Source organism: Rissa tridactyla, chromosome 24, assembly GCF_028500815.1.
Source record: "Rissa tridactyla isolate bRisTri1 chromosome 24, bRisTri1.patW.cur.20221130, whole genome shotgun sequence".
NCBI lineage: Eukaryota > Metazoa > Chordata > Aves > Charadriiformes > Laridae > Rissa > Rissa tridactyla.
Window position 1 is genome coordinate 895,439 of NC_071489.1, and position 26,879 is coordinate 922,317.

At 52.4% G+C, this 26,879-nt stretch overlaps 1 protein-coding gene across 9 annotated transcripts in view; it reads right to left on the reverse strand.

Moving 5' to 3' along the window:
- The window catches only part of LOC128901278 (cyclic AMP-dependent transcription factor ATF-7), a 70,139-nt gene that overhangs the window by 26,715 nt on the left and 16,545 nt on the right, over positions 1–26,879 (reverse strand). For 4 of the 9 annotated variants that reach the window (XM_054183161.1, XM_054183165.1, XM_054183163.1 and 1 more), the window contains one exon: positions 20,564–20,632. In XM_054183161.1, the coding sequence (XP_054039136.1) occupies positions 20,564–20,611 (48 nt within the window). In that variant the 5' untranslated portion in view covers positions 20,612–20,632. Of the gene's footprint in view, positions 1–1,772; positions 2,005–2,448; positions 2,675–20,563; positions 20,633–20,848; positions 21,022–21,621; positions 21,863–26,879 lie in introns of those variants that run through there. The other 5 variants (XM_054183164.1, XM_054183167.1, XM_054183166.1 and 2 more) reach the window with 5 other exon arrangements.

Genomic DNA, 26,879 nt, shown 5'->3' on the forward strand with positions numbered 1-26,879 from the left:
CCGAGCTGAGCGTCGGCACGTCCGGGTGCTGGTAAAACGAAGCGCCGACCCTCCGGAGGGGCCAGCAGCCAACCTGGATTCATCCTGCTGGATTTAACCCAGGCCGGACACCGGCTGCACGATCACAAATCAACCTTCTCTCCTTTAATTTTTAAAAAAAAAAGGGGGATATGTAGGAAAAATAGCAGATAGAGGTTTATGGAGGGGGCCAGCAGCCAACCTGGATTCATCCTGCTGGATTTAACCCGGGCCGGACACCGGCTGCTTGATCACCAGAGGGGCCAGCAGCCAACGTGGATTCATCCCACTGGATTTAACCCGGGCCGGACACCGGCTGCACGATCACAAATCAACCTTCTCTCCTTTAATTTTTAAAAAAAAAAGGGGGATATGTAGGAAAAATAGCAGATAGCGGTTTATGGAGGGGGCCAGCAGCCAACGTGGATTCATCCCGCTGGATTTAACCCGAGCCGGACACCGGCTGCATGATCACAAATCAACCTTCTCTCCTTTTATTTTTTTTTTAAAAAAAAGGGGGATATGTAGGAAAAATAGCAGATGGTGGTTTATGGAGCACCGGGGAGGAGCAGCCCCTTTGTCGTGCCCAAAGCAGAACGTCCCCACGGACGAGGAGCCCTCGGTGCCTCGTAGGCGCAGCTCTTCCGCTGGAATTCCAGCCCAAAACCACGCCGGGAAGATCAGGCTCCTAAAACACCTACGTGAGAGCACGCAGGGTTTTTTAAGACACCGATACGCTCCCTCCTCTGCCTGAGCGATGCTCGACGAGGGGACACACGGACACATGCAGGGACCTGCCCGCAGTGGCGCAAAGCGCCGGGCTCCCGACCTGGAAATGCAATAATTATTGACATCCACAGGGTGGAGCATTTTTAGCCTCGTCTCGCGAAAAGCCAAGGTTATTAAAATCCACCTATTAATTACCGCTGCCACCTAAGCGAAGAGGAGAGGCGCAGCGGTAATTAACGGAGGTGAGCGAAGGGGCGGAGTCGCGGAGCGTCAGCGACTCCGCGAGCGCGTGTGCCTACGGCTCCGCGCCTGCCCCACGGGAACCCCCACACCGCTCCGGCGTGGATGTGAATCACGATTACGTTCCCCGGCTCGAAATCCCAGCAGCACGGCGGGTTCGCGGCGTGACCTTGGGCAAGCCATCAATCCTTCCCCCTACCTACCAGCCCGAGCAAATAAAAAGGGAAAAGGCACCGTCCTTCACCAGGGCGTTAGGAGAGGAAGGCGATCGCGCACGCGAGTAGTGGGAGCCACACGAGAAGCACTGCAGAAGCGGGGGGGGGGGGGGGGGAAAGAAATAAAATATATTAACAAAGGCAATTAACAGCCGTGTTTCCCTAACCGTATTTCAAGCTCAGCGTCTCCTCCCCGTCACGAGAGCTGGGGAATAGAGAGCAAGGGAAAGGGGCAGAGGCACGGCGGAGGGCAGGGAGCTCGGGATAAGTGGAATTCCTGCCCTGCCCTACCGCAGAGAGCGGTTTGGGAAGTTATGCGGCAGCGAGGGAGGAAAAAGGGTGAATTACGCAGCCGCGCTGCCGTGCTGTTCCCGGGGCCCTGCCCTCGTGCAACGCGGAGAAAGAATCGCGAGCCCCTGGTGCTGGAAAGGGGGGGGAAAAAAAGAGGGGGAAAAAAATAAAAAAATCCACCCCCGCCCACCCCCACCGCCCCAACCAGGCAAGACTTCAGATCTACCACAGAAACCCAATCCGGGCTCCTGCCTTCCCCTGCAAGCCTCTGCTGTTTACCAAATGAGTCACCCTTCCTGCCTCCACCGCTCCGCGGCTCCTGAACGAATAATCTGGGAGCAAAGACTCTCTCCCTCTCTCTCGGCAAACAAACAGCATCGGCCACAAGCCCCGCGCGACGCAGGCATGCGAGAGATAATTTATGGAGTGAAAAGAAAAGAATAACAGGAAACTCCTTCCCTGCGCACCCCGAGAAACAAGAATGTATGCGTAAAAATAATTAAATCCGAACCGGAGTCGATGAATTTGGCTGAGGGTTTTGTGCTTTGGGAGGCTCTGGAGGGCGGCCAGGGCTGTGATTCCGCTTTGGCAGCAGGTGCCGGAGCACACGCGGCTCCGTGGAACCAGGCGCTCCGGTTTCCCCGCTCCCTGCCAAGCCACACGTCGCTGGGTGGCACGGCAGCCCTTCCACCCGGGGTGACAGCCTGCGGCGTCCCTGCGGCCGGAGGGGACGGTGCCACGCTCCCCCCCCTCCCCGCCCCGGCACGGCAGCGCCGTCGGCAGCGCTCGGAAAGGGAGGTAAAGGGAAACGGAGTGGTTTGAGGCGGCGGAACTGAGCCCAAAGCAGGACTGGGATGTCTCCTGAGATACCCGCGGGTGCGCGGTCGGGTCCTCGGGCAACAGGGAGCCACCGTGCCCACGCGCGGGACGGTGGCATCTCCCTTTCCGTACTTACCCCGGGAAGAGCGTTAAGAAAAAGTTGCGCTGGGAAAACGGGACGCCAGCAGCAGCAGATTCTGCTCCGGAAAACCGGTCCCTCACCTCCAATCCAAGCCCCTCACCCTCATTGCCAAAGCGAATTCTCAAGGGCGGAGGGGACGGGAGGTTAAATTGGGTCTCATCCGAGAGGTTTGGTGGTTTGTCCTCTCGGAAGATGCCCCGCACCAGGCTCACCCCGTCCTCTCCGCTGCACTATTGTTTCAGGGCTACGAGAAAAGCCGAGCCTAAAAAAAAAAAAATAAGTTAGCTCCAATGGAAAAAAGCGCTCATTGTGCCAATACGCCGCAGCTCGAAAAAGCCGACGTGACTCAGCCCTGACCTTTGAACAACACTACAATTAGAAAAAAGGATGCCATGGTCCCCATTCAGTTTTTTAATGCCCTGGAAGGCCGATTTCCTTCAATTCATTTGCGATATTGGGTCCGCGCCCACCCATTCATGGTGCGCGAGCCGCTCCTCGCAGGCTTTACTGCCCGAAAAAAGGGGTGTTTTGTGGGGATCTGAGCTGGGACCGCTCCTGGGGAAGCTCCGACAGCAACGCTCTGGAGAGGCCGTCGTCTTAAATGAAGACAGAATTCAATTGGCTTGGGGTTTTCCCGTTTAATGTTGGTATTCGGCAGCTAGAGGGAAGGAGCTATAGGGAAGCGTAGACCCACGCAAGCAGAGGTGCGCGGGCACGACTTAAATACGCTCAGGCAGCCTAAAATTGGGGAGGGTAATTATGGAGGGCGGTATACGGGAGATCACGGAGCGGAGAGGGACAAAACACAGGAGGTAAATCGAGATTTACGGATCCTTGGCCACCCGGAGAAGCGACCCGGGCGTTTTGGAAACGGAGCCGTGGAAACAAGAGGGGTCTGGGCCCCTCGGTGCGTACCGGGAGGTACGAGCGCTCGGCGGAGATGGTTTCGGCCAGCTGCCATTTCCACACGCGTCCCAGGGCAAGACGTGGAAAAGGAGACTGAGGAATTCCCCAGAATCCTGCAGCTCCTGCTGCACCCCTTCCCATCCAGCCTTATTTACGGAGCTCCCAGATCTTATCCCAGGCCACCATTTCCCTCCACGACCGACCCATCTGGTGCGTCCCTTCGTCCCCTTTATTTCAAGGAGCAGCGCAAACACCTTTCCGACAACCACCTCAACGCCACGTACGACAACGCGCCGTTTCTTTGTGCCCCTCCACGCCTTTCTCCGGGAGGTTTTGGCCAACCCGCAGAGCCCCTTCGCACTCTCTCTCTCTCTCTCTGCCCCGGCTTTCCAAACACGGGCGCAAAAATAAGCCCTGCATTTTATAAAGGCCCGCGATAAGTCGTCGGATGTCAGCGCCCGGCGGTAATTAAGCTTTTAAAAGGAGATAGGCAGCGGCAGCAGCAGCCAGAAGAAAAAAAAAATAATAAAATTCCGGGCGTTTTGACTATTTTTGCCTCTTGGAAGAGCCACCTGTTTTATCGGAACAGGTAGATTTATGGGCATATTAACGCGGCGCTGCTGCTCCCACCCTGATGAGGTTCTCAGTGACCCTCTTCTCTCCCGAGATTTATGGCTGCTCAGAGCAGACTATCGCAGAGGGCTCTAACTCCAAGCTCTTTCCCTGACTCCATCCTCCACCCGCCGCGCTGGGAGAAATCTCCCGCATCGAGGATCTGGATCCTTTTATATTTCCCCCCCACCCACCCCCAAATCATCTCCAATCAAGCGTGCAACTGCACCCTCTTTCAGAAGGTGCCGGGTCAGGTTTAGGGGGAAGGATGTCTCCTGGCTCTTCTCACACGCCGGGTTCCAAACTGCCACCCCAGGAGCTGGCGATGGGGAGGTTTCGCCCGTCTTACGCGCCGGAATTACGTCCGAGGAGGGCATTAACGTGCTCCCGGCTCTCCGGGTACTCACTGACCCGACAAAATCCCCCGCAAAAGCCTTTCCGCGGCCGCGACGGGCTCCCCAGCTGCAATTCGCAGCAGCCCAGGGCTCTCGCTCCCTTCTAATTGCCTCCTCAGCCGCTCCTGCCTAATGGGAAACCCTTTTAACACCACTTTCCACCTGCAGCCCTTAATAAAAATGAAGTGGATAAACTCTTAAGTGCGAGAAGAGGGGGGGAAAAAAAAAAAAAAAATCAGACGAGAGAGAGCCAAGCACAAGGCGAGCAGCTCACCCATAAGCTTTCCCCCACCTCGTTTGATCTACGGCCCTCCTTCCCCCCCCCCCCAAGCAGAGATCGCCCCCGCCGAGGTGCCAACTGGGTGATGATTCAGCGACGGAGAAATATACAGCTGAGGTCACCAAAATCGCTTTGCTCGCATCCTTAGGGTTCTTCACCGTATTTTTTTTTTTATTTATTTTTTCTTTTCCCGCCCACGTTACAGGCTGCAGATAATAAACCGTTTCGCACGCCGTCAAAGCGCAGCGCACTTAAATCTCCTTCTGAAGCTCACAAACGCTCGGGGTTTACAGCAAACGCCGCAGCAAGCCTCTTAAAAGGGAGACAAGCTACCGTGGCAATGGCAAAATTGGTTTTAATATCTAAAAAGTGGGCAGGGAACGCCTCCCCCAGCCAGGGAAACAAAAGCTGGGGCGCAGAGCCCAGCGAGGAGGGGAATTAGCAGACATTACGCCTGCGGAAGCCGCAGTTAAAGCCGCGCGCCCAAGCGCTCGCACCCGTATCGCCAGGGCGGCGAGGATCGGGGAACGCATCCCGCCGTGACTTCGGGGAAGGCAGGAGTCTCCCAATTCGAAAAGAAAAAGGCAAAGAAAAGAGCCAGGAAGACGCAGGCGAGCAAGCGCCCGGCGGAACAAATCGCTCCTCACGTTTAAGTCTAGCTCGGGTGGCTTAAAGTCCAATCCTTTGAATATTGATTCTCACAAACGAGCCTTTTTTGAGGTCGAATCGCTCATCTCCCTGTTTGAAGCCCACATTGAGGGGGTTTAAGCAGACAAAAACGACACCAATAATAATAAATAATAATAACAAATGGCCGCTCCTGCCCATTATCCCAGTGACCGTAAAACCCTCCCCGTCGGCCCCCAAAATCAAACCCCGCTTCCCCGCCTAAAAGCGGCGACTGACACAGCCACACACGGCACGTTATAAATAACCTGAAGAAGTGAAGAAGCCAAAACATAAAAAAAAAATAAAATAAAAAAAAAATATCTTTAACTGCCCCAAAGACAGCCTGATTCAACATTTTGCGAGAACTTCATTTTATGAAATGGTTTAATTTAGCAGGCTTTACTGCTGAGATGAATTTACGGCTTGTTTTGCACGGCTGCAGAACTCTCCCACCCCATCCCCTACACACACACAATTCTTTATTGTCTCGATGTTTACTCTCGGGGGGAATTTTAGGACTTTAATGTTTTTATTGTTTTAAGCCGGCATATAAAAAAAATTATTTGAGCAAAACAGCTGGTACGAGTGCCGGGGAAGTGGCGGTGCAGTTTCTCAGCCCGCGTCGTTAAGCAGGTGTTAAATAAACACGATGCCACGCTCCTCCCGAGATTCGCCCCGGCAGGAGATGTGCAGGGGATCTTGTAAGAAAAGGAGGGGGGGGGAATGACGCACACACACGGCACCGAGCCGAAAACTCAACCTCCTGCACCGAAATTCGCTTTTCCACCAACACCCCGGACCTGATTTTTTAGCCTAAATTCCTCCAGACGGTACCACTAACCCAGGGAAGGGGTGAACAGCAAAGGGGAAAAAAAAACCCAACCAAAAACCCTGCTTGCCACCGCCTGTGCCCAAAGGGGATTTCTGCCCACGGGCCACGTGCCCTCGTCTTTACGCCCGGAGAAGAAAAAGCCCCAAAGGTGGCTTTTTTCTTTTCATTTCCTCCACGCACACGCCAGCCCTTTGTGCGGCTGCAGCATGGCAAGCCCCCAGCGGCCGCAGGGTTGGCCCAGCGAATCCTTTACAAAATCTCCCGGTTCCTCCCGCTACTAGAAATAAATATATTCGTCGTGAGCTTTTTACACCCCAACCCCAGACCCTTTAAGGAAGGTTCTCATGCAAAGCAGCCGCCACCCAAGGGAGAGGAGGGTGGGTTTTTGTAGCCAAAAACCCCCTAAAGCGCCAAAAAAAAAAAAAAGCACGGCTATAAATCACTTCTACGAATAGCTCCGCTTTCATTCTCAGATCTCGCACGAAGTGTCTAGAAAGGAGCTGAGATATTACGGCTGAAATGGGTTTTTTTTTGCACCCTGCAACAAGATGCTCGCTGGGGGGGGGTGGTGGTGGGGGGGGTTGTTTTTTTTTCTGCCCGCCAAGTGCACGAGGACACGGCAGCATCTCCCGTTTCTCCGGGCTCCGGCATGACGGGTATCGCCGCATCCATCGCCCGCCGTGTCGCTCTGCGCCAGGAGATGCCGGCCCGGTTGCCGCAGAGGGGCGGAGCGGCCCCCCGCCAGCCAACAATGCCCGGAGAGCATCCTCGGGAAGAGGGAAAAGCGAAAAAAAAGAAAAAAAAAAAAGAGGATTTTAGCCGCTTTTTTCCCATTACCCACAGCCGTCTCCTCCTGCCTTTGCAAAGCTGAGTCTTTCTGGGGTTAGAGAACCGAGCGGGGGAAGCGGGTCCATGAAAATAACCTGCCCCCCCCAAGTTATTTAGATATTGAAATAAAACCAGGTCGCAGGTTTGTTGGTTATTAGTAACTCCATACAGGGTCTAAAGAGCCAAAGGAAAACATTCCTGTCTTTCTCTTTGTGACCCAAACCAGCCTCCTCAGCACCATTTTTGCTGGGGAAGGAGAGGGAAGTCGGCGGCAGAGTCCGTCCCCCCCCTACTCGTTTTTTCACCCTGAACCTGGCTGGATTTTGTGCGAGAGGTTTCCAGAAAATCCTGCAAACTCGGGCACCTTTTTGAAAACGAAACGGACCCGTGACGGCGCGACAGCGAGGTCTTTGTCAGAGCGACGCGCCGCATCCGCGCTTGGGGCTGAGTTATCTGCTCACGCCGTAAAACACAAAGAATTCATAATTTTCAGAGAGATTAGCAGGCAGGTAGCAAGCGAGGCTTCGAACGACAACCGAAAAAAGAGCAAAAACCCCACAGACCCAAACGGCCTGATCTTTGAAAGATTGTTTTGAACGTAAGGAAATATTTTACCGGCCAAGACAAAACCCAGCGCGCAAAAAAGGCAGGAAAAATTCAATACCGAGAGCAAGGCTTTGATTGTACCTAAAGATCCCTCTCCTCCTTCCTACCCGACCCTCCTCCCTCCAAAACCCCCAAACCCCGTGCCCTGTTTCTCTTTTGCTTTCGGAGGGGGACGGATGAAGAACAGGTTTTGCAGTTCTGGCGATAAGATCGCCGGAGGTTAAACTCACAAGCCACGGTCAACATGGCAACAACACCGGCAGGTTCGCCCGCTCTTGCAGCCGCCGGCAAGCTTTTTGCTCCCGTTCAGCTCAAAACCACGAGCGAGGTTTTACATCAGCCTAATTTCAAAGTTAATAAAAGAGCCTGGCTCAATTTATGGCTCTGCGCTGGCAGCGCACGCCGTTTGCATTTTTGATATAGAGCAAGAGCTTTAGGTAAGGACCAGGCTGAGATTATTGCCTTCAAAGCAGAAAGTCCGGGGTTGTGAAACTCCCTTAAATCAAAAAAGGAGAAGAAACTGTTCCCGGCCAGTGCCCGGCCGTGCTCCTCTGGGGGTATTTTTGCCGCCCTCATCGTGTTGCCGAGAAAGGGGAAACCCTCCCTCCGCCTTCCCCCGTCCCTCGCCGCCGAAAGGGGAAACCGTCCCACGACGCGGGAACAGCGAGGGTACGGCTCAGTAAAATAATAATAATAATAATAATGAAAAACCAACAGAAATTTAAATCATTAGAAAGCCGGCAGCGTCTGAGAGCCTCCAGCCCCGGCTCGATGGGCTTTGCCGGCCCGCGAGCGGCATGTGCAGCGGGTGGGAGACGCGGATGGGGTGAGGATGAGGATGGCAGTCCTCGCTGAGGAATTACAAGCCCCCAGAAACACACACCCGGCGGCAGCTGCCCCGGAAAACCTGCATCCCCCGAGCTGTGCAGAGCCCGCTTTTCGAGCAGGGGATGCTCTCCTGCATCAGCATCCAGAGTCATCACTGCTGCCGGCTCTCCTTCCTCTCCTTCCTTCCTTCTCCTTCCTCTTCTTCCTTCCTTCTCCTTCCTCCTCCTTCCTTCCTTCTCCTTCCTCCTCCTTCCTCTCCTTCCTTCCTTCTCCTTCCTCCTCCTTCCTTCCTTCCTTCCCCTTCCTCCTCCTTCTTTCCTTCCCCTTCCTCCTCCTTCCTCTCCTTTCCTTCTCCTTCCTCTCCTTCCTTCCTTCTCCTTCCTCTCCTTCCTTCCTTCTCCTTCCTCTTCTTCCTTCCTTCTCCTTCCTCCTCCTTCCTCTCCTTCCTTCCTTCTCCTTCCTCTCCTTCCTTTCTTCTCCTTCCTCTTCTTCCTTCCTTCTCCTTCCTCCTCCTTCCTTCCTTCTCCTTCCTCCTCCTCCCTTCCTTCTCCTTCCTCTCCTTCCTTCCTTCTCCTTCCTCCTCCTTCCTCTCCTTCCTGCTGCCCAAATGGCACCGAACAGCCCCAATAACCGGCGACAGGTAGCCAGGATATGCCCATGTTGATATCAATATATACATATATACATATGGGACTTTATATAGGGATATATCCTGCTGTGCGCTCTCGAGATAGATAGACATATATGTATTTATAGCTGCTGAGTCTGCAGGCCGACCCTGGAAAAGCAGATGGCTTTCCCTGGAAATCGGTCTGGACGCCCCGCAGCGCTGCTCAGCGCCTTCCTCCGGAACCAGGGAGGTTAAACCGAGTTTTAAGCGGCTCCGAAAAAACCAGTGCCGCTGCCTCCCAGCTCTCAGCCCCCCGTCTCGCTGGCTGGGGGGGGCTCCCCTTGCACCGGAGACTGGGAACCCCCCGAAATCCCCGTCCCCAGCTCAGCGCCGGGTGCGTTTCTGAGGTGATTTGTGACGGGGCTGAAGAACCCTCTGGGACACGAAGTGCTGCAGAAGGGCGATTCGAGCCATTCCTGGCTCTTCTATTGCCACATGAAATAGGTTTACTGGTTGCGTGCCGCCTCATCTACTCCATTTTTACGCCAAAATGAATGAGTTATGCTAATGAAGCGATTGCAGAGCGGGCCCGAGACGGCGGCGGTGGCCGACGAGCCAACGCTTTGCGGCACGGCTCATCCTCCCATCGCGTTTTCTTCAACGGGACCTGCATTAAAAGGCGGCTGCTGCATATTTTAAGGCGTTATTAGCTATTCTGCAGCCTCGGCACCAGCATCTCTCCAACGAGAGAGGGGGGAAAAGCATGCAGCTATTTCTGCAAATCCAGAGGTGCTACTTCTTCATTTTAATTGCTGCGGCAGCCGCTATGGCTAAGAAATCCTACCGAGGGCTTGCTCTCGCACGGGCACTCGCCGGGGCAGAGATGTCAAAGCTGTCGCCAAACCTCCCTGCGTCTCCCGAGCGAGAAGCCAAAGTCACAGCCCCGACGTTTCCGAGAAAATCCAAACTAGAAAAGAAGTAACGTGGGTTGAAGTCACTTCTCTCCTCTAGCAATTAAACCGATTCGGGCTAGCGAGCAGTTACCTCACATAAAAAATAAAAACCCTACAGATACATTTCGTCAACCAGATCTGGGAGGTTTCCAGCGGAAGATGCGGCAGAGCCTCATGGAGCATCTCCACTGCGGCTCCCGGAGACATTTTGCCAGTCAAACGCTAGCGCTGCAACGCGCAGTGCACACGGGAAGAGGACACTGCGACAGCTGAAAATACACATAATTACAGTTTCCAGATGAATTTTCCTTTAATGCCTGCCCTTTAAGACAGCCCCCTCGCACACCCGGCCCGTCACACGTGGCCGCGGGAGGGAGAGCGTCTCCTGCGGCTCCCGCGAGGACGGGGAGGGAGGACGAGCAGCACCGCGTGCCTGCAGCGGCGCAGAGTTCCACCTACAAATATTCCCCATTCCCAGGTTACGCTGCCTAGTGTCGTCTTCTAAAGACTTTTAAAAAAAAAAAAATAAAATTCCATTATACAAAATATCTCACCCCAACAGATGGAGGTGGAGATCTTGGGGGGGGGGGTGGGGGGGTGTCTCTGCATCCCGCTATCAGCATCCCTGATAGCACAGGCTGCCCCGGAAGGTATGTGAGCCAGAATTCCCCCGCAGAAGGGCGGCAGTGAGGGAGAAACGCCGCCGGAGAAGGGAGAGGACACCGCGCCGTAGCGTGGTCTCCCACCGCTGGTTCCACTTCTGAGCCAGCGTGGGAACCGGGCGTCGTGACAGCCCCCCTATCCCCGGCGCCGCAGCAACCGCCCCCCGGGGTTATTTCTGATGGGCGGCGTTCCACAAGGGAAGAAAGGCAGGAAAATAAGAGGAATTGGGAAGTGGAAGAACGTAGGGGGTGCGGGACAAAAACCGAACCCCGCGCTGGGGGGGGGTGAGCGGGGCGCAGCACCGTGGCACGAGGCCGTCGCTAATAAAAAGGGCAGCGGCGAGGAGAGCTGCGGTCCGGAGCCGCGACGGTGAGCGCATCCCTTGGGAAGTGGGGGGAAAAAACCCGTGAAAAGCCCCGGCAAAAGATGAGCCTTCAGTTCTCCCTGCCCTTTTCCCTCCCAGCCCCTCGGCAGCACCAGGGGCTTCCAGCTCCACCACGGCCCAAGCGGCTGCTGGGTGGCTTCCCAACGCGCCCCGAAAGGCCACCGGCACCTTCCGAGGAGCCCGACACTTAAAGCACGGCTCCTAATTAATCCCTAATCAGCCAGAGGGGATGCAAACGTGTTTTCCCTGCACAGAACGAACCACCGGCGGCGTTTTGTGTTATTAAAAGTTGTGTCTTTAGGCGGCGGTTTCTTCCCGGAGCCGCAGGATTTGCGCCGAGGTCCAGGCAGGCCGCGGGCATCCAGGTTTTTATTTAGAAAAGGGGAATTTGGAAAACTGTCCGGAGCCATTTCCATCTGACAGACAAGTGTCTGCGGCGGTCGGGCTGCGCACAGGCGCACGTGCTTCAAATGCAAAGCGGAGCTGGCATTCTCCGACCTGGCAATGAATCCCCAGCCCTCGGAATGATAAAAGATTTTTAACTTACAGGAAACGCCGCTATTAAATAATATTTAAGTCTTAATTATATTTTAAACCAGCCATTTTCGGAAAAAAAAAAAAAAAAAGAAAAAAAAAAAAAGAAGTTCTATTATAGTGCTTTTGTAGTTAAAGGTCTGTCAACATTTCCATTTTAAACCTTCATTTCTAGGGGGTTTATAATTTGGTCATAAAAATTCATTCTAGACTGGAACTTGGCATACAGGGGCTCAGCCTAGGAGCAATATTTTTTATTATCCAATTTGGTTTAAATTGGTTTGGCCGTTTTTAAGTTATAGGAGTGTAAAAAATAAACGTTTACTGGTTTCAGATGCCTTCTCTCAAGCTTATTATTATTCAAAATTAGCTTCCTCCTCCCCACCTCCAAAAATACCTTCAGCCAGAGGTGGGAGATATCATTTCACTCCGCTGACAATACATGAGTTACAATCCAAATTAATTCCCTTCTTTTGATGCTAACAACCTCAAGAGTTACTATAACCACGCACCACTTTTACGCGGACCCATTACATACTGGAAACGCTGGGAGATTTGCGTAGCATCTGCCATTTTGCGCTCGACGTACAGGTACTGCAGCTGTAAAAGGCCTTAATTTGAAATAAATAATTAAACTCTGGAAACCTGCATTCCTGGAAAAGAACAGAAGACCTTTAACCAAGATGTTTCTCGGTAGAATTTTATTTCAGCTGTGGCAGCTTCAAATAAAAAAGCTGCAGATGTGAAGCGAGCAGGCGTATACAGCCAGGAATTCCTCGCCGCACAGCTTCAGACGTTTCCTCCAATTTAAAAAACCAGAAAAGAAACTCTAGTTTATGGCTCAGCTCTTCAAATCACTGGGGTGCAGTAGGGACACAACGGAGACGTGACTTTGCATGCTAACTACAGGCGAGGGGTAGCTGTGCCCAAGCAGAACAAAAAAAAAAAAGAAAAGAAAAAAAAAAGCTCACGCGGAGAAGGATTTTTATTCTCGCTCCGTCATTAACATCCACGATTTTTCATTTTAATATTTGGCTGGTCGAGGGGGGCGGCAGCCGCAGCTCGACCCCAACGGGGAGCGACTCTTTGGGGCACGATGGGGAAGGATCTGTGCCCGGGGGCCACCTGCAAGGGCTGGTTCCCCTCCCCTGGACCCACCCCGGGGGGACGGGAACCACTTCCCACTCCCCAGGTTCTGTCCCGGGGGGATGGGAACCGCTTCTCATTCCCGAGTTCCATCCCAGGGGGGAAGAGAACCGCTTCCCCCTACCCGGATTCTATCCCGGAGGGAGGGGAACTGCTTCCCTCTCCTCGGGTTCCATCCCAAGGGGGCAGGAACCACTTCCCATTCCTGAGTTCCATGCTGGGGGGGACGGAAACAGCTTCCCCCTCCCCTGGATCCATCACGGGGGTATGGAAACTGCTTCCCATTCCCGGGTTCCGTGCTGGGGGGGACGGAAACAGCTTCCCCCTCCCCTGGATCCATCACGGGGGTACGGAAACTGCTTCCCATTCCCGGGTTCCATACCAAGGGGATGGGAACCACATCCCACTCCCCGGGTTCCATCCTGGGGAGATGGGAACCGCTTCCCCCTCCCCTGGACCCATCCTGGGGGGGACGGGAACCACTTCCCATTCCTGAGTTCCATCCCCCCTGATCCCTCCCAGGGGGATGGGAAATGCTTCCCATTCCTGAGTTCCATCCCGGGGGGGGGGGGGGGAACCGCCTCCCCCGGTGACACCTGGCATCCAGCCCCACGGCATCATGGTGTCCCAGGTCACCTGGGGGCCCTGGAGCTGAGACCCGATGTCGATCGTGCCATGTAACGCCGCACGGGGCCGTGGCGAGCCCTGCTCTTGGCTCGCCGCTCTCACCAGTCCGGCGCTGGTGACTGGCGTTATCCGCCCTGCTCCGCAGACGCCATCCTCCTGATTAATAAAGCTCAGATTTCCAAAGATAATCCAGCTCCTACCTCATTAAAGGAGTGGGTGTCAGGAGCCGCATTCGTTAGGAAAATCGCCCTGTGCCTGCGCCCAAGTCCAGCCCCACTCAGTTCCCACGCCAGGACAGTAACAGTTTCTACTGGAGGACGGGGCGTCACAACTCTGCTGAACGCGCACTGAAATCCCTGCTTGCTCGAAGGGCAGGTAGGCAACTGGGCTGAAGTTTCTCAAAGACTGGATTTTAACTCTCCGCGTTTCTCCTGCGGTTTCTCTGCCTTCCCTTCCCAAGCTCCAGGAGCGCGATCTCAAGCGGCGGACCCCACGGAGGCTGTTAAATCAAGACACAGCTATTTCTTTCCGTACGTGCTCACGTTCAAACCCAAGCCATTGGTGTCCTGCGCCGGGGCTGGCAGCCAATTCCAGCAGGGCTGAGGCATTCCTTTGGCTTTTCTCCTGGGAGTAAAGGTGACTCCTGGCAGCATCGAGACGGGGAATGTTTTCCTACCTTTTGCTTTACGCCGTAACTGGAAGGAGAGAAGGGCACAAGGCAAACCTTTGAAGTTACAGCAGCAGGAGGATGCTTTGCCGTAAAGCCAAGGGGCATTGGGCACTTGCTTCCCCAGGCCTCTGGGCCGCTCCACGCACCTACCCACTCGCTTCGCTGTTATCCCGCCTCTTTTAATCCCAATAGCGCATCTCCAACCATCTGCTGCCACCGAGGACACGCAGCCGCTGCCAGACCCGCAGAGACGGTGACAAGTCTCACTCCTCGTCCCGGTGAAGCCGGTCCCTACCTGAAACTGGGATGAAGATACGCCGGGACAAATCGTAGCTCCGGCTGCCGGTAAGTCCACGGCTGGAAATCCCACGGCAAACCTCGGAGCGGCCAAGGCACGTCCTGGACCTTTGGAAGTTTGAAGCGTGACAAGGAGAGCTGGCCGCTTCTTGGAAAGAGAAGAGGGCCATTTTTTCCTCTTTACACCGGGACGCTCATAAAAAGGCATAATCTATATTCGTTTGGATTACACAAGCTACAAAACACACCTTAGGTTCAGTTCCACATTTAACCAATCGCAGAAGCCATTTGTTGCCTCGTATATTACAAAGCAATAGAGATTTAAGGGATAATGGTCATGGCGGCAGAGTATACAAAGCAATAAACTGCTTTTGAGGTTGGTTAAATGCCAAGTGATGCTGAGGCCTCAATGCCATAAACATTATTTCTATTATATGACAAGATAAGAGGATACAATAAACCACAAAGAAGAAAAATCATTTTCTGGCCTCGTGAAAGTTCTGGGCTTCGCGTTTCTCGGACACTGCACGAGCATCACCTCAGTGGCACGGGTTTAAGGGGAATAAATTGTTAAATTAAGGGTGGGTTTAAAAAGCAAACGATTGTTTGAGGAAATGGCCTGTATAACCGTGGCGCTGGAATTAGGGCCTGAGCGATGATTTGTGTCACTCCTAGAAAGTGAAGCGGCGCGGAGTGGGGAGGCAGGGGCTAGGGCAAGTCTTGCTCCCAGTAGAATATATTCAATGTTACGGCCCCTCCATTAGTTTGGGCAACAGGAGTGGACAAAACGGTTTTATTAATAAAGATGTTCTTCCGTTATGACACTTCATAAAGCCTCAAGCATCCGGCGCTCCCGGAGCCTTCAGGAGAGGAGCAGAAGAGGCATGACTTGGAGAAGAGCATCTATCCACCAACCGACCTGTGTCTCTCGCCTGCCCACATCAGCCGGCAGGGTGATTTAACCCAAGAAGGGTTTAATGTTAAATGGGTTTAATGTTAAACCTGAGAATGGTTTAACAAAGTTTTACAAGGGAGGATATAGAGCCAGAGATCGAGCGACTGCCCTCTGCCACCACTGGCTCTTGGTAATGGAGCAGAGCCAGCACATGGAATCACGGAATGTTTTGGGTTGGAAGGGACCTTAAAGCCCACCCAGTGCCACCCCCTGCCCTGGGCAGGGACACCTCCCACCAGCCCAGGTTGCTCCAAGCCCCGTCCAACCTGGCCTTGAACAGCTCCAGGGATGGGGCAGCCACAGCTTCTCTGGGCAACCTGGGCCAGGGGCTCACCCCCCTCGCAGCCAAGAATTTCTTCCTCAGATCTCACCTAAATCTCCCTCTTTCTGTTTAAAACTGCTCCCCCTCGTCCCACGGCTCCAATCCCTAAATGCCATCCCTGGAGGTGTTTAAAAGCCAGGCGGACGCGGTGCTGAGGGATGTGGGTCAGTGGTGGTTTGGGCAGCGTTGGGTTGATGGTTGGACTCCATGATCTGAAAGGTCCCTTCCAACCCAGGGAAGTGGTGGAATCGCCAGAGAGTCACAGAATGGTTTGGGTGGAAAGGGACCTTAAAGACCATTCAGTGCCACCCCCTGCCCTGGGCAGGGCCACCTCCCACCAGCCCAGGTTGCTCCAAGCCCCGTCCAACCTGGCCTTGAACCCCTCCAGGGATGGGGCAGCCACAGCTTCTCTGGGCAACCTGGACCAGGGGCTCACCCCCCTCACAGCCAAGAATTTCTGCCTCAGATCTCACCTAAATCTCCCTCTTTCAGTGTAAAACCCTTCCCCCTCGTCCCATGGCTCCCCTCCCTGCTCCAGAGTCCCTCCCCAGCTTTCCTGGAGCCCCTTGAGGGACCGGCAAGGGCTCCAAGGTCTCCCCGGAGCCTTCTCTTCTCCAGGCTGAAGATCTGAAGCCCCTGCCTTCCTTCCAGACCTTTGCTCCACATGCCTTAGACAGGACGGCCAAAGTTTTAATTACCTTGTGTTAATGAGTCAGAGCTGCCTCATTATGCAGACTTAGTTAATACCTTTCAACTTTAATGGCAACGCTGAAGTTTACAGCTAACACTCGGTTGCGCTAAAGCTGCCTTTCATCACTCGGGATGTTTTAAATGGGATTAGAAGATTTTAATAATGATTAGCAGCTCGCACCACCCCCAGATGAGTTTCACTGAGCAGATTCAATGAAAGCCTGACTCGAGGCGCTGCTCTACGTCTCCCGCAGCCGTTTGGAGGCAGGGACCTGCCTCCACCTCCCTCCTCATCCTCAGGCGGTGGCACGGGGGGCACGTCCCTGCTGGAGAATGGCTCTTCTCCCTCCGGGCCGAGAGGGAAGGGGGTCAGGGAAAAATGTGTCACCTGTCCCTTTCGAGAAGAAACCAGATCGATGACCTTGGGAAGAATCTTTTTTAAAAGCAAGTATATGCGGCGCATTTAGAAGGCAGCTGTGTCACAGCAGACTCACTGTTGGGAAGCGATCGCGTACAGAATCCAAAAATAACAGCCATTAAAGACCTAGCAACCACAACATGTTTACGTACCCACTGCAAGCCCACTAGCTGTGGCGATACGGGGGGTACAGCAAGACCTGCTCATCTATTTTCGGCGGCCATTCCCTCTTCCCCCTCCTCACTTCCCTGAAAAGTTAGCTTCACGGCCTTTTTCTACATAGAAACAGTGAAGGAAAAAGGAGGAAAAACGGGCATACGGCATAAAAGACGGGGCTGGTACCAGCTATAGAGGGAAAGAAGCAGCTAACGGTTCAAAGAAATCACGCCAGGAAGGAAAATAATCTTCTTTTCCTTTAAACTGAAGGGGAAAAATCACCCCTGGCTTCGCGGTGATTGTCTCCAGTCTCCTGCTCAAATGCGCTGGGCTCTGCTCTCCCCTCTCCTCCTCCCGTGACCTCCCGAGCTGCTGCACGGCCCCGCGCAGCGATTGCAAGAGGCAGATCACTAATTTTAGCGAGCGGAAAAGGAACTGGGCGATTCATCCCCGTGCCCGCTGCCCCAGCTGATAGCGAAACCCAGTTTGCTCAGTTTACCCCATTTAGCCCACCCCGATTTACTCGGGGCCAAAGCAGCCTGTTCCCGTGGGAGCAGCCCACCAAAACCCCCTCGAACGGGGGAATACCCAGAAGAGCAGGAATCTGCAAGCCTAAAAACACGCCAACGGATTGGGAACGGGATCAAAGGTTTAGAAATGAGAGAACGCGACGGAGACGCTGGAGCCACGGCAGCGAAAGGACACAGCGAGCCAGGCACTATCCCAAAAACGTTGACCCCGATAACCGACACACTCCCATTCAAATGGCTTTTTTCCTAAGCAAAATGTACCCAAAGGTCTTAAAGAATCGGGAGGGGGGGGGAAAGAAAAAAGAAAAAGGCTGAATCCTGCAAGGAAGTCTCCCTCTGCAGCGCCAGCCCCAGCCTGCCTTGGGTTTCAGCTGGGAAGAAGCTTCCTGTGCTGTACGGAACAACGCAGCGCCGCTTGGGCGTGTTTTTTTGTGCCTGGGTGAGAAATAAATCGGATTATCTTCCAGAAAGCTCCAAACTGGATCGTACAGACTCTGCCGGGAGCCATAGGCACTCAGCGCCCCCGGGAAGGTCAGGATGTTTCTGCAGCAGGTGACACGGAGCTGACTGCCCCTTTTTGTCCCCCGCCTTCGAAGCCAAGGGTCTCGATCTTTAGGAATGAGCCGAGATAGGTGCAGCCCCCTCTGACCCCTATTAAGGCTTCCCTTTAACAGGAGTCCACGCGAAGAAGCCACTTCTGATGGGATGATCCACGGCGGCTCGTCGAGGGTCAGGGTTTAGTGCCAAAAGGCAGCGCACGCCATTGGGGAAACAATGCAGAGGTCGAGCCCCGCAGACAGCTGCTGCCCACCATCAGCCCCCTCCAGCTTCAAATTCGGGTTTATTTTTAATATTCGAAGCTAGCAGTTGCGCTGCCTCGTCCAGCTCATAGCAACGATCCCACATTTTACTCCACTCGGCCCGGAAAAAGCAGCTCACCAAACACCGATTTTTAGCTGACGATCCTTCTACGACGGTCGGTGGGGCTCTCGGGTACCAGCGCGCTCCTGCAGCGGTGCTGCTGGGGAGCAGCGCTGGGAAAGGCTCTTAAAAACCTTCAGCATGAAGCTGATGTACAGAATAGAGGACAAAAAAAACCCCACGCACCGGGACTTACTTACAGGGAGAGGCTGGGGGGCTCCGCGTGTTTAGTGAGTCCGAAGGACTGTTACGGGGTGACTTGATCGGTCAGTGAACGCCTACAGACATCAGAAATTTGACAGGAAGAATCTTCTGTCTAACAAACAAAAATTAACAAGATCCACAGCCTGGAAGCTGCAGCTGAACAGGTTTAGACTGGAAATAAGGCATAATTTTTCCTTACCAGCGAGAGCAATTAACTATTAGAACAACTTAACCAAGGGCTGTGGTGAATTTTCCATCGCTGGAAATATTTTAAATCAAGCTCGGATCATCATTATTTAATACATGCTCTGGTTTGAACAGGTATTGAAGGACGTTCTAGGAAACTGTGCACGAGGTCAGGTTAGATCACAATGAATCATACCGGTATGAATTACCCGGATTCTAACATTTCAATATTAACATGAAGAATTGTCAGAATTACCCATAAGCAGCAGTCTGGAACAGCGAAAGGAGGAAGCAACCACCTTTATATGTCATTTGTGGGAGATTGTGGGAGATTAAATTTAAATACATTGTTGTTTGCCTTAATTGCTTGTTTGAATCCGATTTTAAGGTTGTATGATTGAAGTCCTCACATCATTAAGTGCTCAAATACAGCTAATACATTTTATAAATGACTTGCACAATTTCACAGGCAAAGAAGTTCAAGATAAAAAGCAGCCTACAAAAAAGAAAGGGGGGAAAAAAAGAAAAAAAAAAAAGAGGAAGATCACCTGCAAGTGGATAGAAAATGCTTTGGATGAGACTAGTGCCAGAATGACCAAAAAGCTGAGAAGCCCTAACTGGGAATTTTTTTTAAAGAGCCCCAATCTCCAAGAGTCACCAGATGTGATTTTTTTGACCCATTTCTACCCTATGAAAACGAACGCGTCACAGAATTCACAGGCAGCCTCAAAGGACGTGCCCTGGGGATGCAGAATTATCTTTAATTTCAACCGAGAGACCCACAAAAGGCATTAAGATATTAAACACACTGAAGAATTGGGGGGGGTGGGACGGGGGGAGTACCCTGGGACCGCTTAGAGCTCCCAAACGCGTCACAGCCATAATAGTTTGGCAACCCGACATCCAAGAGTCGCAGCCAGGAAAACCAAGTGCGTGAACATCACTTAATATCTAATTAAAAGCCACAATTCCCCCACCTTCTCCTGCAAAAAGCATCTCAGCGTTTTGAGGCTCGAACACTTCAAAACAGACAAACCCGATTCTCCCTGGACTCCGCTGTGAGCCCGCAGGAGCCCCGGTCTCTAATAGCTCCCATTAAACCAGCCCCAGCATTAATTGCACGATCCCCCTGTTCCTCCCGTTAATACGGCGCGTGAGCCGCCGAGACCCTGAGCTCAGGCTTTGGGAAAGCCAAAGCAAAAGGGGGGGGGAAGAAAAAAAAAAAAAAAAAAAAAAAAAATGGAAAGGTGCGTTTCCCAGCGAGGCGAGGCGACGAGAAAGGTCGTACGGCTGAAAAAGGGGCTGTGACTCACTCCAAGCAATAATCGCTTGCCCTAGGAAAGCGGGTAAAAGTTTTGCAAGGCCGTAGACAACTCCAGCGTGCCGTCCGCGGCGGAAAAATTCACAACGGGTCTTTTTTCTTCTCCTTCCCCCCCCCCCACCCCTCTCACAAGCCCCAAAATAGACTATGGCAGTTTGGGGTTCGCATAACACAAACCATCAACTGTCACATTCCCAGCTGCTTTACGGAACACGCTATAGCAGCTCGCTCATCCCGGCAGAGAGCGAATCTCCGTCCTTTGGTTCAACAGCCTTGGAAGAAGATGAGCAACGTTATCGGCAAACATTAACAGGAGATCAGCATGTTTTCTGTGGGCTCACGGAAAACACCAGCGGAATAACAATCCGCCACAAAGCAAGGCAGATTTCATTACTTTGGAGTGCCTGCACTTGCTCATAACCTGGATTTACACACTGCAAATCCTCTGATCTGATTACCTCCAGTGATCACGTAAAACACCGGCTTTAAACTCTTTGCCTCAGTGATAAAACAGCCACTTTGATTCACAACGACACATTCACAATAAAGTATACTGTAAACGTACCTGTCCGCAGCCGGGGGCATTGCACACAAACGGCCTGTCGTCTCCCATATTTCATGCAGCTGAGCTAAGCTGGGGAGAAAGGAGAGAAGAGGAAATTGTTAAATAAGCTAAAAAAATTAAAAATATCAAGAGCAGAAGCTGCCCTTTTGCAGGGCTGTAATTAATCAACGCCGCGCTGCCGGGGAAGGAGGATCTCTTTGTGCCCCAGACGCAATCGGGGAAGAGAAATTAATCCAACCCAAGTTTAAATGAGACTTCGGAGGGCCCAGCCGATTTTTCACGTACGAGGAGAACGCGCGGCATTGCGGCTAAAAGGGCTCATTGGGAACCGTGACAGTGCGACAGCGCGGGCCAGCGGGCAGGGAAGGAGCAGGACTTTTCCACGCCTGGGCTCCCACCAAGGGCCAGCACCCGTTCTCCGGAGGACCAAGGAACTTTCCGCATCTCAGCGTCACCAGCTGCAAGACGGACGGGGACAAGGCTCATCGCTTGCGGAGGAGCAGCCGGGCGCAGCAGAGACCCACCAAACGCCCCCCAGATGGCGGGCGTCGAGGAAGGGCGCAGCCCGCGTCGCCCTCCCTTAGCATCTACAGCACAGACACATCAGCAAAAGCAGTGACGATCAACAGGGAAAACAAATAAATAAAAATAAATAAATAAATAAAGCGCAAGCAAGAAGCGATCAAATAAATCCAAGGCCTCTCTATGTACAAGTTATATTTTCAATGGGAGAGAACTAAAATTTGTCATTTAATTAATTAAGGGATTATAGGAGTGGTGCTCCGTTTTACAAGGCAATAATCTGGCTCCCTAGTGGGTAAACTACAAGGCTGATGGCAGGGGTAGTTTATCACAGATTATAGCCAAGGATAACAAAACACTCGGTCCTATTATGCTACAAGGGAAGCTATTCTTATTAATAAAAAATAAGAGTAAATAAAGTTACCCCCACCACCTCAAATTCAAGAAATAATGGTTCCCCTCCACCCACTGATATTTTTATAGCAGGATTTTAAAAAGCTATAATAAAGCAAATGCTATCTCTTCAGGGGGTTTACTGCGCGAACATGTTCCGGCTGTTCGTGTTGCTTCCAGCATCTCCTTTGCTCCAAGTTCGGCACTTGGCGTCAGCGACGCGTGTCAGCTCGCTCCGGCCAAGAGCGGGAACGAAACCAGAAGGCGGCTAAAACGCGTTCAGGAAGACACAGGCTCTTTTAGTTCGATTCTTTTTTTTTTTTTTGGCATTTCTAGCCATTAATACCCGCGCGCACACACACACACACACACACACGGGGCGGCAGCGAGAGGGTGGGGAGACTTGTTATTTTTAGGAGCTATATGAGAAAGTGCTCCAAGAACGCGGCTGAGCAGCAGAGGGTGAGCGCGCGTGCTGCAGAAAACAGTCCCTTTCTGCTTTTATTGAAAAGACGCAGCAATCGCTTATTGCTTAATATGAAAAAAAAAAAAAAAGAAAAAAAAAACCACCCAGATTATTTTTCTATTACCGTGCGCTAGGGCAGGGTGCAGCTAAAACGGGCGGCTGCAAGCGGTGGAATTCCCCTCCCCGAGCGCCGGCTCGGCCGCAGCACACAACGGCACCGACCAAACGCTCCGAGAAAGCGGCTGCCAGTTCTTGTCCCACCAAAAGCACCACGACGCTCGGCTGTGTTTGGATTTATGATTAAGGAAAAAAAACCCAAAACTCCAGGACTTCTGCAAACACGAACTCACAAAGGCTAAACAGCCCTCTCGCAAATGGAAGGGGCGAGCGGCCAAAAGGCTCCCTAGCATAGGAGAAGCCTAAGAATAAAGGCGATAAAGATGGCCAGGAACAGCCCCCCACAGCAGCAGCCCCCCCAGGAAAGCTCATGGGAGTGAAAGGGGGCTGGCGGAGCCGGAGGTGGCGCGGCAGCAGATGACAGCAGCTCTGTATTGAAGATTAAACCCTGGCGAAGGCCAGCCCTGAGGTGAGACGGACGCAGATGGTAGACACAGTGCTTAGAGACAGGGTTTAGCGATGGTTTTTGTCAGAGTTAGGTTGATGGTTGGACTCGATGATCTGAAAGGTCCCTTCCAAACCCAGGCAATTCTAGGATTCTTTAAGATGAGTCTGGGCGAGGACACGTTAGAAAGACAGGACTCTTCATCCCATCATTCTGAACTTCCAACGCTCCAAACCGGGAACTTGAAAAACCGAAACACTCAACCCTCGCTCCTCCCTGCTGAACAAACCCAGGGAGGGGGTCTCACCTCCGTCCACAACCAGCTGATCCTCCTCCAAGAGGAACCTCCTTCAGGCCCTGAAGCCACCCATCTGCTGCATCCTAACAGCGGACACGACATCCTAACGCGGACACACGAGCCGCTCCCACCACCGCTGACCAGTGCCAGGCTTCCTCAGGAAGGTTTAACACGTAAAAGCAGCCTCCAGCAAGGGGGGATTTGAAGAGGTCAAACTTTCTTGTGACACCAAACCACTGCTCAGATCAACTCCCTGACACTGCAAAGGCAAGGGGCACAACACCAATTAAACGCTTTTTAATCGCCTGCTCTTGAGGGGCAAAAACATCGCACCTAGAGCTCGCAGGTAGCTGCGCAAAGAGAGCGGCAGCTCTGAACGAGCCAAGAGACAGTGCGCAGTCCTTCGTCGCCCTCTCCTAGCAGGGGGCAGCCCAACCACTACTCTGTCGGTAAGAAAACAAGAGGAGAAATCAGACCAGACACAAAGGGGACGCTAACGATGCTGCTAGAGTTATTCCACCATCACCTTTGCAGCACAGCAGCTGGTAAGACCACGGTACCGGGATACAGGCCAAGTAAAAGTCAACAATTGCTTTCTTGGGCAGCCCGGACCTTGTTTTTCCTTCTCCCAACAGTGTTATTTTGCGCCCATCTTCCTTGCTCGTGAGACAAGGGTCTGTCCCACAGCTCCCAGCTGAAGGTAGAAGCAAGAGTCATGAATTTGTTTCCTTAATCCCTATTCAATCCATGATTTGGGTGGGCTTTGGCAAATCGGTTACCTGCCTACAAAGCACAACTCTGCGCTCATGGGGGTTCACGGCTTTGGGTTCGAATGGCACTTTGACAGCGTAAATAGCACCAGGAACGACCATACTTCCAGCTAGCGAGGAAAGCGTGTGGCCAGAGGAGAACCTGAAAGCTCCTCTCCGCGTCCTCGCAGCCAGGGATGCCGGCTAACCGGCCCACAAAGGGAGCCCAAGCCAGTTTTTAGAGTTTGTCCTCAAACTAACCACAAAAATCGAAGTCCTTGGCCAGGCCAGCACCCCACTCAGCAACTGTCAAGCGATTAAGCAGCTCCCGGTTAAGAGCTACGTACCGTGGCAATGTCAAACACCTTTTACAGGCAGCAGCAAAGCCACAAAACTTTAAAGGACGGTTGTAACGTCCCTCGTTGTCAAAGTCAGGCTGGTGCCGGAAGCGTTTGAAGACTGTTTCAATCACCCTCCTGCATTTAAACTCAGTCGCGTGGGATGAGGTTGGGGATGCGTTTCTGTCATCAACAAACAAATCTTATTGTTAAACACGCGGTGCAATTATTACGGAGACTGCCGCGTTTCGCAGGGCAGCCAACCCTATGCTTTTTTTAATTAACACAGGTCAGGGATCCGTCCTTACCCACCCCCGACGCTTAAGCGGCCCGCCGCCTTCGCCAACGTGAAGAACTTCGGGGTCTCTCTACCTCGTATTTATGCTTCCGCTGCATGTAAAAGCTATTTGAGAAATTAAAGAAATGGATCAGCTGTCACCGCCGGGGCTTCGATAGCACTAACTGAAAGGCAGAGCAGGAAAACAAACACAAACCCGACGGCACTTCAGGCTGCCTGCCAGCTACTTCTGATAGCATAACAAGCAGCTCTATTAAAAAAAAAAATCCAGGGCCAACACACTGCAAAAAAAACCCCCCAGTTTACTTGATCTTGCAAAGTGTCAGGAGGATTCACTCATTCTTTAAAGAGAGATTTAGCTGCTCGTTCACTGCAGAATATGACTGGTATGTACATACATGTGCTCAGATTTATATCACATTTAGTCAGGATAAATTGCTTCAATAAATTCTATTCTTAAGAACAGGCAGAGTAAGCAGATGATTGGATACTGGGAACACGTTCTCATTCCTCTTCCTGCAGCCGCGGGACAGTATTTCACTGTTTTGATGATTTTTAGCATGTTGGAAACAGCGAGGGGAAGCGAAGAAATGCAGACAGATTACTCAAGCGTTCTTCAAAGTTCTGTCAGCGCAGCCCCGACGAGCAGCTGCCGTCTCTCGGAAAACAGAAAAGACATTTTCAACCAAAGTAGCCTGCGCTCCCCACGTCCGTATGTGGGGTTGTGTTTTTTCCTCTCTCTTGCCTTATTAACGCATGCAATTAACCCATAGGCTGTCTGTATAAGACACAAAGAAATAAACCCAAAGAAAGGGTTTAAAAGAAACCCTTTAAAGAAAAGAAACAAACCCAAAGCCGCGCGTCGCAGCAGCCTCGAGTGTCTCTTGTGCTGATAATCAGGCACCCCTTGGAGTTTGCACAGGGGATTTAAGAGCACAAATTTCCCGAAGATTGGCTGGTACAGAGCAGCGCTCTCAACGGGAGCGACTCCTCCGGAGCACGCACAGCATGCGGAAAACCAGAATAAATCTGAGCTTTGCATCCAAGAGCGCGTCTGCTCCGTAGCGGGTCTCATCCCCACCTTCAACCACGGCTTTAACTCCTCACCAAAGCAAGGGGATGTTTCCAAAGCCGGACACGCGTAGCCAGGACAACGGCCACACTCCACCATTCCTCCAGCTTATCCAAGGCTGTCGGCGCCGGCAGAGCAACGACGACGTTTTCCTGAAGTTAATCTCCTTCTCCATTTGTTGGGGACGTCGCCTCTCCTTCCTTCTGGCACCGAGATCAAGGAGAAATATTAGGTGGCGGGGTTGGTGGGTGCCAGGACGCGGGGCTGACATGGAGCCGAGGGGAGGCTCGCGTTGCGATGGCATCTGAGGCGAGGGGCAATTCCGCAGAGCCCCAGGGCAACATTCTCCGGAGCCTTATTCCCAGCTCCATCACTGCAATCTCGGGCAACCCACTCAGGATCGTTTAGCAGCTGGAAAAAAACCAAACCTTCTAGAGATTAAACGCACCCCCACATCAGCTCCGTTTATTCCATCGCCGCGTGAATTGTATTTGGAGGACGTGAAGATATTTAAAGTTTTTGATTCCGCAAAGCCTTTCGTTAATTCAGGTCCTTCGCCAGGAGGGATCGCACGCGATTTTAAAGGAAAAAAGTCATCAAGCGACAGCTGATGGGTAATAAAGTTAAGTATTTTGCTGTGTGCGTTATGAGGCAGCATGTTTTAAACGTCCATTAACAAGAGAGCATTTTGGGCAGCCCGAGGCCTTACTGATAGCAGAGGGCTTCTGTTAAGTTCAGAAGAACCGCAAAGACATTGTTTCAGAGACGATTATTGGGCTGACGAAGAAAGAATCGGAGACAATCTACTTTGAGGCTTTGGAAAATCCGAGTCAGGGGTGCGAACGCGGTGGTGCAGACGCCACATCAATTTTGTGCGCGATACACCAAGCGCGCTGCAGATTGCTTAACAAATAATTCAGTCGGCAGACCCACCCGGAACTCGCGGGAAGAATTCCCTTGCGAAGAGTCAAGAGAATTAAAAAAGAAAAAAGGAAAAAAAAAAAAAAAAGAAAGCCCTCAAACAAATCAAAATATGGAATTCGCACCCGCAGAACTCAAACCATGCGCCATCCCCTTAGAACCATGGAGGCTCATAAATGGAAAAAATCTATCACGGGCTGAACCCGGGCGCAAGAGCGATGAAGGTGGCGATTTGCTCCTCTAACGGACACGAGGAGACCTACGGGCTTTGGGACAGCCGCAGCGAAGAGAAGACTATTGGCCACTTTTGAACTGTTTTGTCCTCTCAGCGTTTAACAGAAGAAAAGTCTTAACGTTTCAGAATACCTATCACCTTAGGTCAAATACATTTAGAACTATGATTTAACGAACCTCTTTGCAATGCCTGGTGTGGACAGGATCAAGGTATCAGTGAGGATCCCAAATCTAGGCGAGCCCCTGCGAAGGGAAGGCAGATGGAAGCGAAGGGTTTTGGCCGCAGCACCAGAGGCACAACACGTCGCTGTGCCTCCTTCTACATGACGGAGAGGGAAGAGAAGGGTCTTCCCAAAGAGCTGCGTACGGCCGCAGTCAGAGCTGGACAAGCCTTTGGCACTTTTGTGGCGACAAAGCATTTTGGAACTTGGAGATTCCGAGTTCCCCCCCCGACCACCATTTC